The sequence below is a fragment of the Bubalus kerabau genome, chromosome 1 (assembly GCF_029407905.1).
Source record: "Bubalus kerabau isolate K-KA32 ecotype Philippines breed swamp buffalo chromosome 1, PCC_UOA_SB_1v2, whole genome shotgun sequence".
NCBI classification, from domain to species: domain Eukaryota; kingdom Metazoa; phylum Chordata; class Mammalia; order Artiodactyla; family Bovidae; genus Bubalus; species Bubalus kerabau.
Window position 1 is genome coordinate 215111865 of NC_073624.1, and position 16338 is coordinate 215128202.

Below are 16338 nucleotides of genomic sequence, written 5' to 3' on the forward strand. Positions count from 1 at the left end.
GGACATTTGCTATCCTCTGATAAAATAGGACCGGCTGCCTCATTCTGTGCGCAGAAAGCATTCCCAAACAGATTAAAAACCAAATAAGATGGCAAAGCTATAAACTTTTTAGAATATCCTCTTTACCTCTGAGTATCTTCATCAAAATTGGAACAATTTCTGGATGCCTTATTTTTTAAGATTTATTTGTTTATTATTTATGGCCATGCTGAGCCTTTGCTGCACGTGGGCTTTCTCTGATTGCAACGAGCGGAGGCTCCTGTTTGTTGTGGTGTGCGGGCTTCTCGTTGCGGTGGCTTCTCCTGTTGTGGAGCACAGGCTCTAGATGCTGTGGCTTCAGTAGTGACGGCTCACAGGTGTAGTTGTCCTGTGGCATGTGGGATCTTCCCCAAACCCATGTTCTCTTCATTGGCAGATGCATTCTTTACCACTGAGCCACCAGGGAAGTCCTCTTAAAAGCACCAATCATAAAGGAGGGGAAAGGTCAACTAATTTGATTATAGTACAGTTAAGGAATTGAACTCATTTTTAGATGCCATACATAAGGTCAAAATGCAAGCTTGTTGGGATTTTAAATATTATTACATATATCAGTTATCTTATAGACTGTTAATGTTTTGGTATAGTTCTCCATTTGTTACATTTTAAATTTCTTGTTTAAATTTTTGTAATTATTTTTACATGCTGTGTCCAGTTTACCTTTGGTTAGTTTTCAGATATAGAGTAATATTTGCAGTTAGTGTTATGGGATTAATTCTTCATTGTATTTCCAAGTTGCTTATTAATGGTATATAAAAATTCAGCTGAGCCTTGGAAGTTTATTTCTTACTTAAAAAGTAAAACACAAGTCTAAGTGTTTTAAAATGAATGTTTCTAAAAACAGATAGATGATGTTCCCCTCTCTCTCTTTTTTTTGGCAGGTCTAGATCCAAAGAGAAAACAGATAGTGGGGAAAGTTCTAAAGAGAAGAAAAAAGACAAAGATGACAAAGAGGATGAAAAAGAAAAGGATGCTGGTGTATGTTTACTAACATAAATAATAGTATAGTATTAAATTTGTTTCTATAGTGACTAGTTTTTGGTTTTAATGCTGTATGTTTTGTTTTTAAGTAAATGATAGCAAATTTGCAAAATACATATAAAATGATAGTTTTCCCCATGAGAACATTTTCCTGAAAGTTACATATCTATACACACTATCTACTTTTGTATATAAAATGTGATCATACTGTATGCACTGTTCTGTGCCTTGCTTTTTTGTTGCTTTTAAATTATGAATTACTTTATCAATATATATCAGTATATAAGGTCTTAAGAATAATAAATCACAGTATACAAAGATTCTGACTTAAGAAGTAGAATACCTTTCTTTTTCCTTTTGTTAAATGTTGGCTATCTTTATGTACCTGTTTACATAGGTAGTGCTTATTGTTTTTAATGCCTGCATAGTGTTTTGTTGAAGAAAAGGTAAATGGGTATTTAGGCTGTCTGTAGTCCACAGTTATAAGCAATGGTAGATTAATCCTAGTACACATGTGTTCTGTGAATATAGTATAGGGTAAATTAATACCAGTAAAATAAATTACTTTGTCAGTGGGTATATAGCTTTCCCTCAGTATCGGAGGGGGATTGGTTACAGGACCCCTTTGGATAGCAAAACCTTCAGATGTTTAAGTCCTTTATATAAAATGACTTAGTATAACCATGGGTATCCTCCCTGCGTAGGTTGTCATCTCTAGATCACTTATGATACCTAATATGATGTAGATGCTGTGTGAATCGTTGTAAATACAATGTAAATTCTATGTGAGTGGTTGCCAGCCTAGGGAAAATTCAAGTTTTGATTTTGGGAACTTTCTGGAATTTTCTTTTCCTGCATATTTTTGATCCACTTAGTTGAATTTGGAGGATGAGGACTCAGATCCAGAGGGCTGGCTCCAAAGATTTAACATTTTGATCTATAGTATCAAATTGCCCTCCACAAATATTGTGAAAATTAAGATTTTAGACGTGAAAATGTTTGTTCCCTCGCATTCTTGCCAACGTGGGTATTTTGAAATTTAATTTTTGCAAATGTCATAGGAGGTAATTGATTTCTTGTTATTTTGAGTTGCATGTCTTTAAACATGAGTAAATAATGTAAACCAATAATTAAATAAGGCATTTTAAGTTTATTTACTATCTGCACTTTTCTTTGAATTGCCTATTCATATCTTTTGCCCATTTTAAGATATATTATAGCTTCACTTCCTTTTTTTTTGAGATCTAATTTTTTTTTTTTTTAGTGGTTCTTTTTTTAAGGGAACTGTTTGCTGAGCAGGTTATCTAAGAAATTAACACAAGAAGTCTGGAGGTCTGGTTTCTGATTTAGTTTCTACTGTGGAATGACTGGGTGACCTTGAGAAAAAAACAAGCTTTCTGGGGCTCATCTTCAGAGATGGAATTATGAAGGATGTAAATTCAGGGACACAGGTTTTGTTTGTTTAAGAAATAAATTTATTTTAAAAATATAAATATAACCATATTATAAAATACTTGGAAAGTCAGAAATAATTCTCTGTAATTCTAGATACCCAAATGCCATCATCATTGCAGTTTATTAGTATTTTCTTTGACTGTTTTTTTACATGTGTGTTTCTATACCTATTTATATAATTATAGCATGGACGGAGGAGCCTGGTAGGCTGCAGTCCATGGGGTTGCTAGGAGTCGGACACGACTGAGCGACTTCACTTTCACTTTTCACTTTCATGCATTGGAGAAGGAAATGGCAACCCACTCCAGTGTTCTTGCCTGGAGAATCCCAGGGACAGGGGAGCCTGGTGGGCTGCCGTCTATGGGGTCGCACAGAGTTGGACATGACTAAAGCAACTTGCCAGCAGCAACAGCAGCAGCATGTATAAAATTTTGATATTTATTTGATATTTATTCAAGGACTTAATCTTTAAGTCCTTGATTATGACTGTGAAAATGATTTGTCTTTCCTTTGAAGAGTATTGTTGATAATCATGATACAAGCTTTAGAATGGCTGTTCCTAGGAAACTTAGACCTAAAGGCTAAAAGATCAGAACTTCTTAATGATGTTGATAAATAACTTTCATTTACTCACTTGTTTGAAATAGAAAATTGTGATAAAAAATCCTTCTCATGGAGGCAGTCTTGGAGAAGTTTAAAGGATTTACAGTTGAGAGTAATAATTAGGGAACTTTGCTTGCCAGTTCTTTTAGTTTCCACTTTGAGGGAGAAGTTGAATTCATGTGTGCATATTGGTAGTAACTAAAAGGAGAGTAAGTTATAGTATTTGAAGTTTGTCTTTGGCTTCCCTTGTGGCTCGGGTGGTAAAGCATCTGCCTACAATGCGAGAGACCGGGGTACGATCCCTGGGTTGGGAAGATGCCCTGGAGAAGGAAATGGCAACCCCCTCCAGTACTCTTGCCTGGAAAATCCCGTGGATGGAGGAGCCTGGTAGGCTACAGTCCATGGGGTCGCAAAGAGTCAGACACGACTGAGCTTCTTCACTTTTCTGCTTTATTAGTTGAAGATACTTTTGATTGTGATTTCATTTTGTTAGTTTATTCCTTAATATATTAAAAAGATGTGTAATCTAAATCTGGTCAGAATTTAGGAGTTTTGTGTGGACGCCTGTTTTTCCTTTTCTTTTTTTATACTTAGAAGAAGTTATTTGGAGTGTCAGTAGGAGTAAAACTGTTGATCCTTATTCTCTTCTCTCTATTTTTTATTTTCACCCCAAGAACTTTGACCAGAATAAGCTAGAAGAAGAAATGAGAAAGAGAAAAGAAAGAGTAGAAAAATGGCGAGAAGAGCAACGTAAAAAGGCCATGGAAAACATAGGGGAACTGAAAAAGGAAATCGAAGAGATGAAACAAGGGAAGAAATGGAGTTTAGAAGATGATGATGGTACATTCATTTGTTTGCTAATAGCCTAAATAACAATTCATGTAGAATAGTCTAGGATTATAAGTGATAGACTCTTGTTTATTGTGAAAAAATACACATAATGTTTACTATTTTAACCATTTTTAAGTGTACAGTTCAGTGATATTGAGCAAATTCACAGTGTTGTGCAGCCATCACCACTGTCCATTTCCAGAACTTTCCAAACAAAATTCCAAACAAAACTCTGCCTTACTCAACAGTATTTGTCATTCCAAACAAAAACTCTGCCTTATTCAACAGTAATTCTCTATCCTGCCTCCCCCTACCTCTTCATTTCTAATAACATCCAATCTACTTTCTGATTCTGTGAATTTACTCATTATAGGTACCTTATATGAATGGAATCGTATAATATTTGTCTTGTGACTAGGCTTATTTTATTTAACAAAGTGTTTTTAAGGTTCATCCATGTTGTAGTCTATATCATAATTTCCTTCCCTTTTAAGTCTGATAGTATTACGTTGTATGTATATACCACATTTTGTTTACCTATTCATCTGTTGTTGCATATATAAGTTGTTTCCATCTTTTGACTATTGGGAATAATGCTTCTATGAGTATTGGTGTGTGCATATCTGATTCAATCCCAACTTTCAGTTCTTTTGGGTTTATACCTAGAAATGGAGTCACTAGATTTATTTTGAGGTTTTTCAATGCCCCTTTTCATATTCACTTTAAAATTTTAATTGGAGATTAGCATTCAGTAAGGATCACTGATTTTACTTTAGAGTGGAGAGTTGGATGCTTATGGGCAGTCAGTAAATAGCTCTTTAATTTTTTTACTTCAGATGTTAGTAGTGAGAGTAAGTTAAGGGCATGTTTCCAAGTCCTGATTTTTTTCCTAAGTTAGAAGAGCAACATTTCCCATGCACATGTTGATTATTTTTTTCTTTTTTAAATTATGAAAGTATGATAGTGCATTTACAGGAGACTTGGAAAATACAGAAAAAAGTTACATATATTTCCACTATATATTACAGTTATTTTTTAAGTAGATAAATTAAGGTTTTTAGTTGGAGTTTCAGTATCAAACTCTCAAAATTTGATGGAATGAATAGACAGAAAAGTAGAAGGATATAGTAGACCTCAAAAGCACTATGAAGAAAAGAAAAAAAAAAGCACTATGAACCAATTAAACATAATTAAGATTTATACAGGTTTCACACCAAAGCAGGATACAAATTCAAGTTTCCATAGACTGTGAACCAGGGGACACTGGAACATATCCAGGGACATAAAGCAAAGTGCAAAAATTTCATAGTCTACAGGTATTAAAATCATACAGTCTGTTCTCTTATGGTGAAATTATGTTAGGAATCAATATCAAAAGATATTTGAAAATAACACACATATTTCAAGTGCAGTGTGACATTTACCAAGAGAGAACTTTGACATAATCATTGAAAGTCTCAATAAAGTTAAGAGACTGAAGAAACACAGAGAGTGATTGCAACAAAGAAAGCAATTAAATGAGAAATTAGTATCAAAATGAGAAATTAATATCAAGGATACTTTAAAAACTCCATGTATTTGGATAGAAAATGTCCACTTTTAAATGATGGTTGTATCTAAGAAATCATAATAAGGAAAATTAGAAAATATTTGTAGCAGAATAAAAATGAAAAGAGAATTTATCAGAATTTGTTGAATGCAGCTGAAGCTGTTCAATGCAACTAAATGCAACTTCACAACTGATTTTGATATGTAAGATGTTAGTTAAGTGGAATAATGAGATTTTATAGGAACAGGGAATTTTGCTCCATTTTTTGGTGAAAATCCCTGTGAATTTTTCATTTTCTGTGAAAGTTCAACAGGGTGTTTTGTTCTAAATAGATTAATGGATTATGTCTTTAAATGGTGATGATGATGTTGTTCAGTCACAAAGTTGTGTCTGACTCTGTGAGCCCATGGACCGCAACATACCAGGCTTCCCTGATGATAGTTATGTAAAAAACACGAGATTGTCTTTCGGAGAAGGCAACAGCAACCCACTCCAGTACTCTTGCCTGGAAAATCCCATGGATGGAGGAGCCTGGTGGGCTGCAATATGCTATTAATTTTTTCTTCTTGTGATTAAAGAAAAGTGATTGAAAGAAGAGAAATAAACATCCTTTTAGCAAAGTTTTTAGTTTTGCTTCTATTAGTGTAGTTGTAAAATAATACCAGAGATCCATTTTTTAGACGTGTTAGTGCTTCTTCCTCTTTTCAATTTAATAATTTATCATTTATTTCTTTTATTATTAGTATTACTCAAAACTAATGCTTGTTTGATTTAAAACCTTGCCAGTATGAGTATTTGAACTGTATTGTGCCTGGGTTAATTGATAAGGAAGGTATTTGGGTAGTTAAGAGAAAAGGCGTTAATAGGGGTGTGGTCTGATTGTGAAATAATCCCTTTTGAAACACATATTCAAAGTGTGTTCTGATATTTTAGATGATGAAGATGATCCTGCAGAGGCTGAAAAGGAAGGAAATGAAATGGAGGGTGAGGAGTTAGATCCATTAGATGCTTACATGGAAGAAGTGAAAGAGGAAGTAAAAAAGTTTAACATGAGAAGTGTGAAAGGTGGTGGGGGAAATGAAAAGGTATGGGATTTTTTTTCCTATTTTATTTTTGAAGATTTATATTCCTAGTTGAATAACTTGAATTCATTGTTGCATTGACCTACTATTGGCTTGGATGGCTTTATAAAGTTAACGATTTTGTTTCCTTCTGCATCTCAGAAGTGTCTGTAGTTTTTCTGAAGAGCAGAGATACTAGCAAATTTTAACTGCAAATGTCCTTTTAGAAGTCATCATTACTATTATCATCTTTGTTTAGTGTTTTTGCTTGTTCCTTTCTCAGTAGGTCCTTTTCCAACACTCCCATCTTTTATACTCCTGATCCTCTTTATTGTAGGTTTTCTTTTTCTTAATAGAATTTATTGACAAATTGTATAATTCAGTGTTGTGTTTGTTTGTTCCTTCTTCTAAAATCTTCCCAAGAGCAGTGATCTTTACCTGTTTTGTTTATTGATTCATCTTAAGATCCTGGGATAGTATTTGGTTTGTGGAATGAATGAAAAGTACTATTTAGTAGTATTTTTTAAATATATTATATTACATAATATTATATAAAATTACATACTATGTACCTAATTATCTGTGTATTACTGCGTTAGGAAATATAATGCTATTGTATTACATTTTTAAATTTAAGTAAGTAAGGAGAAAGTGGGCTACTGTTTGTTTTTGCATTAGTAGTCACTGACAACTAAGTTAATTCAAATTATAAATTGTTACAATCATCATTGTTTCATCTGGTTTATACTTTGTGTTGCAACTTCAGCAAAATATTTCCCATCTTTTTTAGAAGTCTGGGCCCACGGTCACCAAAGTTGTCACAGTTGTCACAACCAAGAAGGCAGTCGTAGACGCTGATAAGAAGAAGGGTGAGCTAATGGAGAATGACCAGGATGCCATGGAGGTAATTCTGTTTTAATATTTACCTTTGTTCACGATACCATAGAATGAAACAGCAGCCCACTCCAGTATTCTTGCCTGGAGAATTCCATGGACAAGGGAGCCTAGTGGGCTATGGTCTGTGGGATCACAGAGAGTCGGACACGACTGAGCACACAGCACATGATACCATCCTATGAGTATTTATAAGAAAGCATTGATGGAGGTGTGCTTTTCAGTTACGCAGTTTACTCTTAGGAGAAATTCTCGCTTTTCTCAACAGTATTGTCGACAGATATCCAAACTGGTAGAACATTTTAACCTCTTTGACCTCTTGTATACCTGCTTTTTTTTTAATTAAAGTATAGTTGATTTGCAATATAGTGTTAGTTTCAAGTGTACAGCAAAGTGATTCAGTTATACACATGCATACATATTTTTAGATTCTTTTTCATTATAAGTTATTACAAGATATTGCATGTAATTCCCTTTGAAAGTGTGAAAAGTGAAAATGTTAGTCATTCAGTATGTCCGACTCTTTGCTGTCCCATGGACTGTAGCCCACCAGGCTCTTCTGTCCATGGATTTCTCCAGGCAAGAATACTACAGTGGATAGCCATTCCCTTCTCGACAGGATCTTTCTGACCCAGGGATTGAACCCAGGTCTCCAGCATTGTACAGTAAATCCTTGTTGCTTACTTTATGTATAGTAGTTTGTATCTATTAATCCCACATTCCTAATTTATCCCTGCCCCTTCCCGTTCTCCTTTGATAGCCAGAAGTTTGTTTTCTATGTCTGTGAGTCTGTTTCTGTTTTGAAAATAAATTCATTTGTATTATTTTTTTGATTCCACATTTAAGTGATATCATATGATATTTGTCTTTCTCTGACTTACTTCACATGATATGATGTTCTCTAGGTTCATCTGTATTGCTGCACTTGTGTAGGCCAAATTTTGATTCATCCTTGTCCCTCATCAGTACATCCCAGACATAGAATAGGGAGAGAAGAAATGAAGTGACAGAATGAAATTTTTTACTACTAATATTCACTGTAATGATTTATATAGAGAAAACTATAGCAGAACTTCATTAAAGCTATGTTAGAATTAGTTTTTTGTTTTAGCTTTTTATTGTTACTATAGCTTTCTATAATGGCAAAGAAAAAATAAGTTGGAAAGTTCAGAAAATAAAAGAAGAGGAAAAGAATATTTTCTAGGAGTGGAACACTTTTAAAGTTAGAAATATTTCTTCCCATAGAAAGATAGTAATAGATTCAGCTCTTAATTTTTCTCTTTTTGTTACAGTATTCTTCAGAGGAGGAAGAAGTTGATCTTCAGACAGCTCTTACAGGTTACCAGACAAAGCAGAGAAAGCTTCTAGAACCAGTGGATCATGGAAAAATTGAATATGAACCATTCAGAAAAAACTTCTATGTTGAAGTTCCAGAATTGGCAAAAATGTCTCTAGAGGGTAAAATTTGTTTATTCATTTGTCGGTTATTTTGGGGATGGGGGAAATACACTTCACCTTGCCTGGGAGGCATGTTGATAGGCCTATAAGTTGATGGGTGAGTAGGAGAAATGTGCCTGACTTACCTGGAAAAATGAGAGTGAACTAGAACATGAGAAATCATTCTAGAGAGTGAGACCACTACATCCACAAAGATTAGGAATAGTTAGAAATTAGTGTGTTTTGGGAAACATTTTTAAACAAAGAGCAAAAATTAGTTTGGCTTACGTGGTTGAGCTTTTTAGGGTTGAAAATACTCTTCATGTGAAGTTAGCAAGTAGAGTATTACGTTTTTCTCTTATTTGAGAATTAGAAACCGATATGAAGCTGTGTGATACTGACGGAAAAAGCATGATCTGGGCAACCCTTGCTTAAAGAACAAGTGGTTGTATTACTTATGAATCACTGTTCTTTTATTGCTGTTAGAATTTAAGTCAAAATAACCAAATTGTAGAAATTGAGGTGTTTCTTTTGTTCCTAGCTGGTTGCAACAGTAATCACTTTGTCAGAGCTGTTCAGTGCATTGTCCTGGAGCTTTGATATGGAATTATCTTTGGGAACACTAAAAAAGAATTGATTCTTAATCTTATCATGCCTCATTGAAAAGTAGAGGGCACTAATAGAACAATATTTAAGAGTTTCTAATCTGGATTTTGTTTTGTAGAGGTAAATGTATTTCGGTTGGAAATGGAGGGCATTACTGTCAAGGGGAAAGGTTGCCCCAAACCAATTAAATCTTGGGTTCAGTGTGGAATTTCTATGAAGATCTTAAATTCTCTAAAAAAGTAAGTGTTGAGCGGTTGTCCACATTTTTCAATATCTTGCTACAGAAGATAACCTGTTACACACATTTTCACTCTAATGGAATATACTGATTTTTGTTAAACAGCTTTCTCTAGATATGATTTACATACCATAAAGTTTACCCTTTAGTTTACGATTTTCATTATATTTATGAAGTTGTATAGTCATTACCATAATCTAATTTTAGAACATTTTCATCAAACCCAAAAGAGGCCTGGATATATTAGTATTCATTTTCCTTTCTTCTACACACAAGGCAGTCTCTTCCCTACTACTTTTTATAGATTTGTGTATTCTGGACATTTCATATAAATTAAATCATACTTATATATAGTCCTTTGTGACTGGCTTCTTCCAATTAGCATAGTATTTTCAAATATTTCTACATCATCCATGATGTAGAATGTCTGAGTACTTCATTCCTTTTTGCCAAATAAAAATCTCATTATATGGATATACGCTTTGGAAAACTTACAGTGTGAGAGCCCAGAGATCACCACAGTCCTTATTGTTGTCTTCTGTGGTTTGCTTTTTCAGGCATGGTTATGAAAAGCCCACGCCAATCCAAACCCAGGCGATTCCTGCGATAATGTCTGGACGAGATTTGATTGGTATTGCCAAGACAGGAAGTGGAAAGACCATTGCCTTTCTGTTGCCCATGTTTAGACACATCATGGATCAGAGGTCTTTAGAAGAAGGAGAGGGGCCAATAGGTACAGTTCCTTTCATTAAACTATTTTTTCAGATAACAACTTTGTCAGTTAATCAGAACGACCTGATGCTTTGTAATAAGTGTAACAATAAAGATGTCTTTATGTACAGTTCCTCTATAAATTTGGCACTTTGGGGCTGATTTCCCCTTACCAGCAGGTGGAGTGAGACTCTTCAGAGCTCTGGAGTGACATCTCAGAAGTACAAAAACAGCCTCTCCTGGCACAGCTCAATTTTTAAACTCTGACTCGGCAGGTAGAATCCTCGTGCATCTATCTGTTTATTTATGTTGAGGTTTGTTCCTAGCCCATATGAGTGGATCTATAAACTCAACATAGAGGATTGCAGGGAAGTGTATTTTTGTTTTTGTTTTTTTTTGGCCTTAAAAGGCTATAGTGCCAGCATTTCATTCAGGATTAGGTCTTCAGATCCAGTTTTCTTGATTCATTTGGCAGAGATCTCTTCTCCAAATTTGAATAGGGTTTTGGAAAGTTGTTCAGCTCCTCTCTTGGCAACAGAGGGCACAGTATGTTTCTGCTCTCTCTGTGCCCCTCAGACCCAGGTTGTTTCCGGAAGCCACGGCATGGCTCTGCAGCACAGTGAGTCACTTGATTATCTTTGCTCTGTGATTTGCAGTTGAGACTGATTTGCATTCTTTTCGACCAAGTATTTTCCTGATGGTTGAGTAAGGCATTTAACTCTCATTTATCTTCCTATAGCATGTTCTTAAAATCGACTTAAAATTATCCTTCACCACAGTCTCTGCTATTATAAAACTTTTGAAATAGGATTTTCAGAGGTACATAAAACAAATTAAAACAAAAATTAGACTAAGCTCTGAACTTGATTGCAGAGGTTAAATTTAACACTTTAAAGATTAGCCTCAAGAATTTTGGTGGTTAGGCTTTTGACATATTTATCTTTTCAGCTGTCATCATGACTCCAACTCGAGAACTGGCTTTACAGATTACTAAAGAATGTAAGAAGTTTTCGAAGACCTTGGGCCTTAGAGTGGTCTGTGTTTATGGAGGAACAGGAATCAGTGAGCAGGTAGATATAAAAGGAACATTCAGTTTTTTCGGTTTTTTGGAATTGAATGATTTAATAATGTAGAAGTGATTCTTTGTTTTAGTGTTTTCTATAAAGATTGCTTCTAAAATCTTAAAAAGAAGTGTGATAATAAGAATGAATTATGTTAAAGTTATATTTTAGAATTTTTGAGTCATTTTCATATCTTAGCTTTACCATGCTTCTTCGCCTTTCCCTCCTCAAGGAAGCAGATAGATTTTTCATTTTACAGATGTTCAGAAAGGTTAAGTTGACCGAAGTCTTTAACTTAAAAAGACTTTGTCCTAGAACCGAGGTGTTATGATTCGTGGACCAGCATTTATTCTTTAATCTAAATGACGTCTTTAAAAGGTGGTGTTGAGTGTGATATACTAATATCAGAGTTTCATTTGCATTCCTAAATGATTTTAGGGAGAATTATTTAAACATACCTTCACTGACTCCAATCTTTAGCTTGGCATTTTTCTGTGTGTCTTCTAAAGAATGATAGCCATCAGATACTTTGCTTTAACTAGAAGAAGGAAAAAAAAGCTGGTCAGATTAGGTTTTGGAAATGTTAAACTGCAAAATTAAATCTTTCCTGCAAGACTGCATAGTTCTTAAAAAGCTAGTGCATATTGTGATGCTGACAAAAGGAATAAATGACATTTTCTGAGCATATTTAACCTGAAGACCTTTCTTCAGGACTTAATGTTCTCAGATTTTTAGATACATTTTGGGAATATTTGCTTTTGTAATCCCAGTGCTACTGTTAAACGTTGCACTTAGTTTTCTGAGTTTATCTTTGTCAATTTTTTTTTGCCATAAACTATAGTTAAGAAATACAGTTACTAAGTAAGCTGGTACATGCCTGCATACTTAAATAGAAGTCAGAGTTTTATAATATCTTACATAGTTTGGTGTTTTCCATTTTACTTTGTTTCAAAAACAGTTTGTGACTTAAACAGATTTCGAAATTCATTAATGGAAACAACTCTGAATTTGAAAACCATTGATCTATTACATTTCTTTACTTAATGCTCTCGTGTTCCTTTCTTGGTTTTGAGGAATCTTGTCAAATTAAAATTGGTAAAATTCTCTGATTTTCATTGATTTCAGAGTTATAGCACCATGTGGTCTTGTTCCTTGTGGTCTTGCTGCTACCTATTCCTTTAGTACTTGGATGCAATCTCAAAAACGACAGAATGATCTCTGTTCATTTCCAAGGCAAACCATTCAATATCACAGTAATCCAAGTCTATGCCCCAGCCAGTAACGCGGAAGAAGCTGAAGTTGAATGGTTCTATGAAGACCTACAAGACCTTTTAGAACTAACACCCAAAAAAGATGTCCTTTTCATTATAGGGGACTGGAGTGCAAAAGTAGGAAGTCAGGACACACCTGGAGTAACAGGCAAATTTGGCCTTGGAATACGGAATGAAGCAGGGCAAAGACTAATAGAGTTTTGCCAAGAAAAGGCACTGGTCATAACAAACACCCTCTTCCAACAACACAAGAGAAGACTCTATACATGGACATCCCCAGATGGTCAACACCGAAATCAGATTGATTATATTCTTTGCAGCCAAAGATGGAGAAGCTCTATACAGTCAGCAAAAACGAGACCGGGAGCTGAGTGTGGCTCAGACCATGAACTCCTTATTGCCAAATTCAGACTTAAATGGAAGAAAGTAGGGAAAACCACTAGACCATTCAGGTATGACCTAAATCAAATCCCTTATGATTATACAGTGGAAGTGAGAAATAGATTTAAGGGCCTAGATCTAATAGATAGAGTGCCTGATGAACTATGGAATGAGGTTCCTGACATTGTAGAGGAGACAGGGATCAAGACCATCCCCATGGAAAAGAAATGCAAAAAAGCAAAATGGCTGTCTGGGGAGGCCTTACAAATAGCTGTGAAAAGAAGAGAAGCGAAAAGCAAAGGAGAAAAGGAAAGATAAAAGCATTTGAATGCAGAGTTCCAAAGAATAGCAAGAAGAGATAAGAAAGCCTTCTTCAGCGATCAATGCAAAGAAATAGAGGAAAACAACAGAATGGGAAAGACTAGGGATCTCTTCAAGAAAATCAGAGATACCAAAGGAACATTTCATGCAAAGATGGGCTCCATAAAGGACAGAAATGGTATGGACCTAACAGAAGCAGAAGATATCAAGAAGAGGTGGCAAGAATACACAGAAGAACTGTACAAAAAAGATCTTCACGACCCAGATAATCACGATGGTGTGATCACTGACCTAGAGCCAGACATCCTGGAATGTGAAGTCAAGTGGGCCTTAGAAAGCATCACTATGAACAGAGCTAGTGGAGGTGATAGAATTCCAGTTGAGCTATTCCAAATCCTGAAAGATGATGCTGTGAAAGTGCTGCACTCAATATGGCAGCAAATTTGGAAAACTCAGCAGTGGCCACAGGACTGGAAAAGGTCAGTTTTCATTCCAATCCCAAAGAAAGGCAATGCCAAAGAATGCTCAAACTACCGCACAATTGCACTCATCTCACATGCTAGTAAAGTAATGCTCAAAATTCTCCAAGCCGGGCTTCAGCAATATGTGAACCGTGAACTTCCTGATGTTCGAGTTGGTTTTAGAAAAGGCAGAGGAACCAGCGACCAAATTGCCAACATCTGCTGGATCATGGAAAAAGCAAGAGAGTTCCAGAAAAGCATCTATTTCTGCTTTATTGACTATGCCAAAGCCTTTGACTGTGTGGATCACAATAAACTGTGGGAAATTCTGAAAGACATGGGAATACCAGACCACCTGATCTGCCTCTTGAGGAATTTGTATGCAGGTCAGGAAGCAACAGTTCGAACTGGACATGGAACAGCACACTGGTTCCAAATAGGAAAAAGAGTACGTCAAGGCTGTATATTGTCACCCTGTTTATTTAACTTATATGCAGAGTACATCATGAGAAACGCTGGGCTGGAGGAAGCACAAGCTGGAATCAAGATTGCCGGGAGAAATAACAGTAACCTCAAATATGCAGATGACACCACCCTTATGGCAGAAAGTGAAGAGGAACTCAAAAGCCTCTTGATGAAAGTGAAAGTGGAGAGTGAAAAAGTTGGCTTAAAGCTCAACATTCAGAAAACGAAGATCATGGCATCTGGTCCCATCACTTCATGGGAAAGAGATGCATAAACAGTGGAAACAGTGTCAGACTTTATTTTGGGGGGCTCAAAAATCATCGCAGATGGTGACTGCAGCCATGAAATTAAAAGACGCTTACTCCTTGGAAGGAAAGTTATGACCAACCTAGACAGCAAATTGAAAAGCAGAGACATTACTTTGCCAACAAAGGTCCATCTAGTCAAGGCTATGGTTTTTCCAGTGGACATGTATGGATGTGAGAATTGGACTGTGAAGAAAGCTGAGCACCGAAGAATTGATGCTTTTGAACTGTGGTGTTGGAGAAGACTCTTGAGAGTCCCTTGGACTGCAAGGAGATCCAACCAGTCCATTCTGAGGGAGATCAGCCCTGGGATTTCTTTGGAAGGAATGATGCTAAAGCTGAAACTCCAGTACTTTGGCCACCTCATGCGAAGATTTGACTCATTGGAAAAGATTCTGATGCTGGGAGGGATTGGGGGCAGGAGGAGAAGGGGACGACAGAGGATGAGATGGCTGGATGGCATCACTGACTCAATGGACGTGAGTTTGAGTGAACTCCAGGAGTTGGTGATGGACAGGGAGGCCTGGAGTGCTGCGATTCATGGGGTCGCAAAGAGTCAGACACTACTGAGCGACTGATCTGATCTGATCTGATCTGATTCCTTTAGTAGTTCTCCCACATTCCAAAGAATTAAGTAAGAGGCTTTGATACCTTCTAATCAGACCTGACTATCTTATCTTACGGAGCTCTGCAAGGACTTCGGGCAGTATTTTGAAGTCTGTGAAGAGGCATTAGTGATAAATAGAGTATAAAATTTCATCTTTTTTTATTAGATTGCTGAGCTGAAAAGAGGTGCTGAAATTATTGTTTGTACACCTGGTCGAATGATTGACATGTTAGCAGCTAATAGTGGTAAGTTGGGGATAGGTTTTTGGTTTTGTTTTTATTTATTTATTTATTTTTTGGTTGTCTTTTCTCCTTTTTGAATTACGTACATTTCTGTTAAATCAAAGCAGATACAAGAAACCACCAAAGGGTTTCTTTCTACATTTCTTCTTAAAGCTGTAATATCTTAAAATTTGTATTGTAACAAGCTTATTGTTGCAAGTGTTCATAATAATATTTTTGCAGTGTAATTAAAATTTTTTTGACAACCACTCCATCTGATGTATTGTTTTTTTTAAAGCCCTTAACTCAAATTCTTAATCTGATTTTGTCCTACCTTTGCATTTGAAAGGGTAGGGGACTATGTTTTTTTAATTGTACAATTTAAATTTTTTCTTCTTAGAAGCTAGTATTTTCTTACAATACTATATAAATTAAGATATTGCAGCTTCAAGGACATTTATCTTTTGTAAATATTGCATGTTTTTAGCTCAAATATTGTGCTTTGTTAAATTATTCCCTATCAAAACTGTTACTAAACTGTTGACATTATTTAACTTCTGTGGAGAAAGGCCCTTCAAGATTTATAGAACTGGGCTTCCGAGACTTAAACCATCAAAGGTAGGTAATTTAAAGCTGTTCCCAATCGTGCGAAACTAATTGGGGCTGCACATGTTAGTATGGAGTACTTAAATATTAGAAAGCATTTATTTTGGCACATTTCTGTTGTTTTGAAGAAAATGCTTTCAAAGGTTTCCATTGTATATTCAGTATATATATAGTAGAGTATTTAAAACTTTGAGTAGTGCATGTTTCTAATAGCATTTTGCTTGGATTTTTGTG

The 16338-nt window shown here is 35.6% G+C and overlaps 1 protein-coding gene across 3 annotated transcripts in view; it reads left to right on the forward strand.

The window, feature by feature from the left end:
• The window catches only part of DDX46 (DEAD-box helicase 46), a 52031-nt gene that overhangs the window by 6714 nt on the left and 28979 nt on the right, over positions 1-16338 (forward strand). For 2 of the 3 annotated variants that reach the window (XM_055553998.1, XM_055554009.1), the window contains exons 4-12: positions 921-1017; positions 3753-3918; positions 6392-6543; positions 7310-7423; positions 8706-8871; positions 9575-9695; positions 10252-10427; positions 11354-11475; positions 15444-15522. In XM_055553998.1, the coding sequence (XP_055409973.1) occupies positions 921-1017; positions 3753-3918; positions 6392-6543; positions 7310-7423; positions 8706-8871; positions 9575-9695; positions 10252-10427; positions 11354-11475; positions 15444-15522 (1193 nt within the window). The remainder of the gene's footprint in view (positions 1-920; positions 1018-3752; positions 3919-6391; positions 6544-7309; positions 7424-8705; positions 8872-9574; positions 9696-10251; positions 10428-11353; positions 11476-15443; positions 15523-16338) is intronic. The other variant, XM_055554019.1, reaches the window with a different exon arrangement.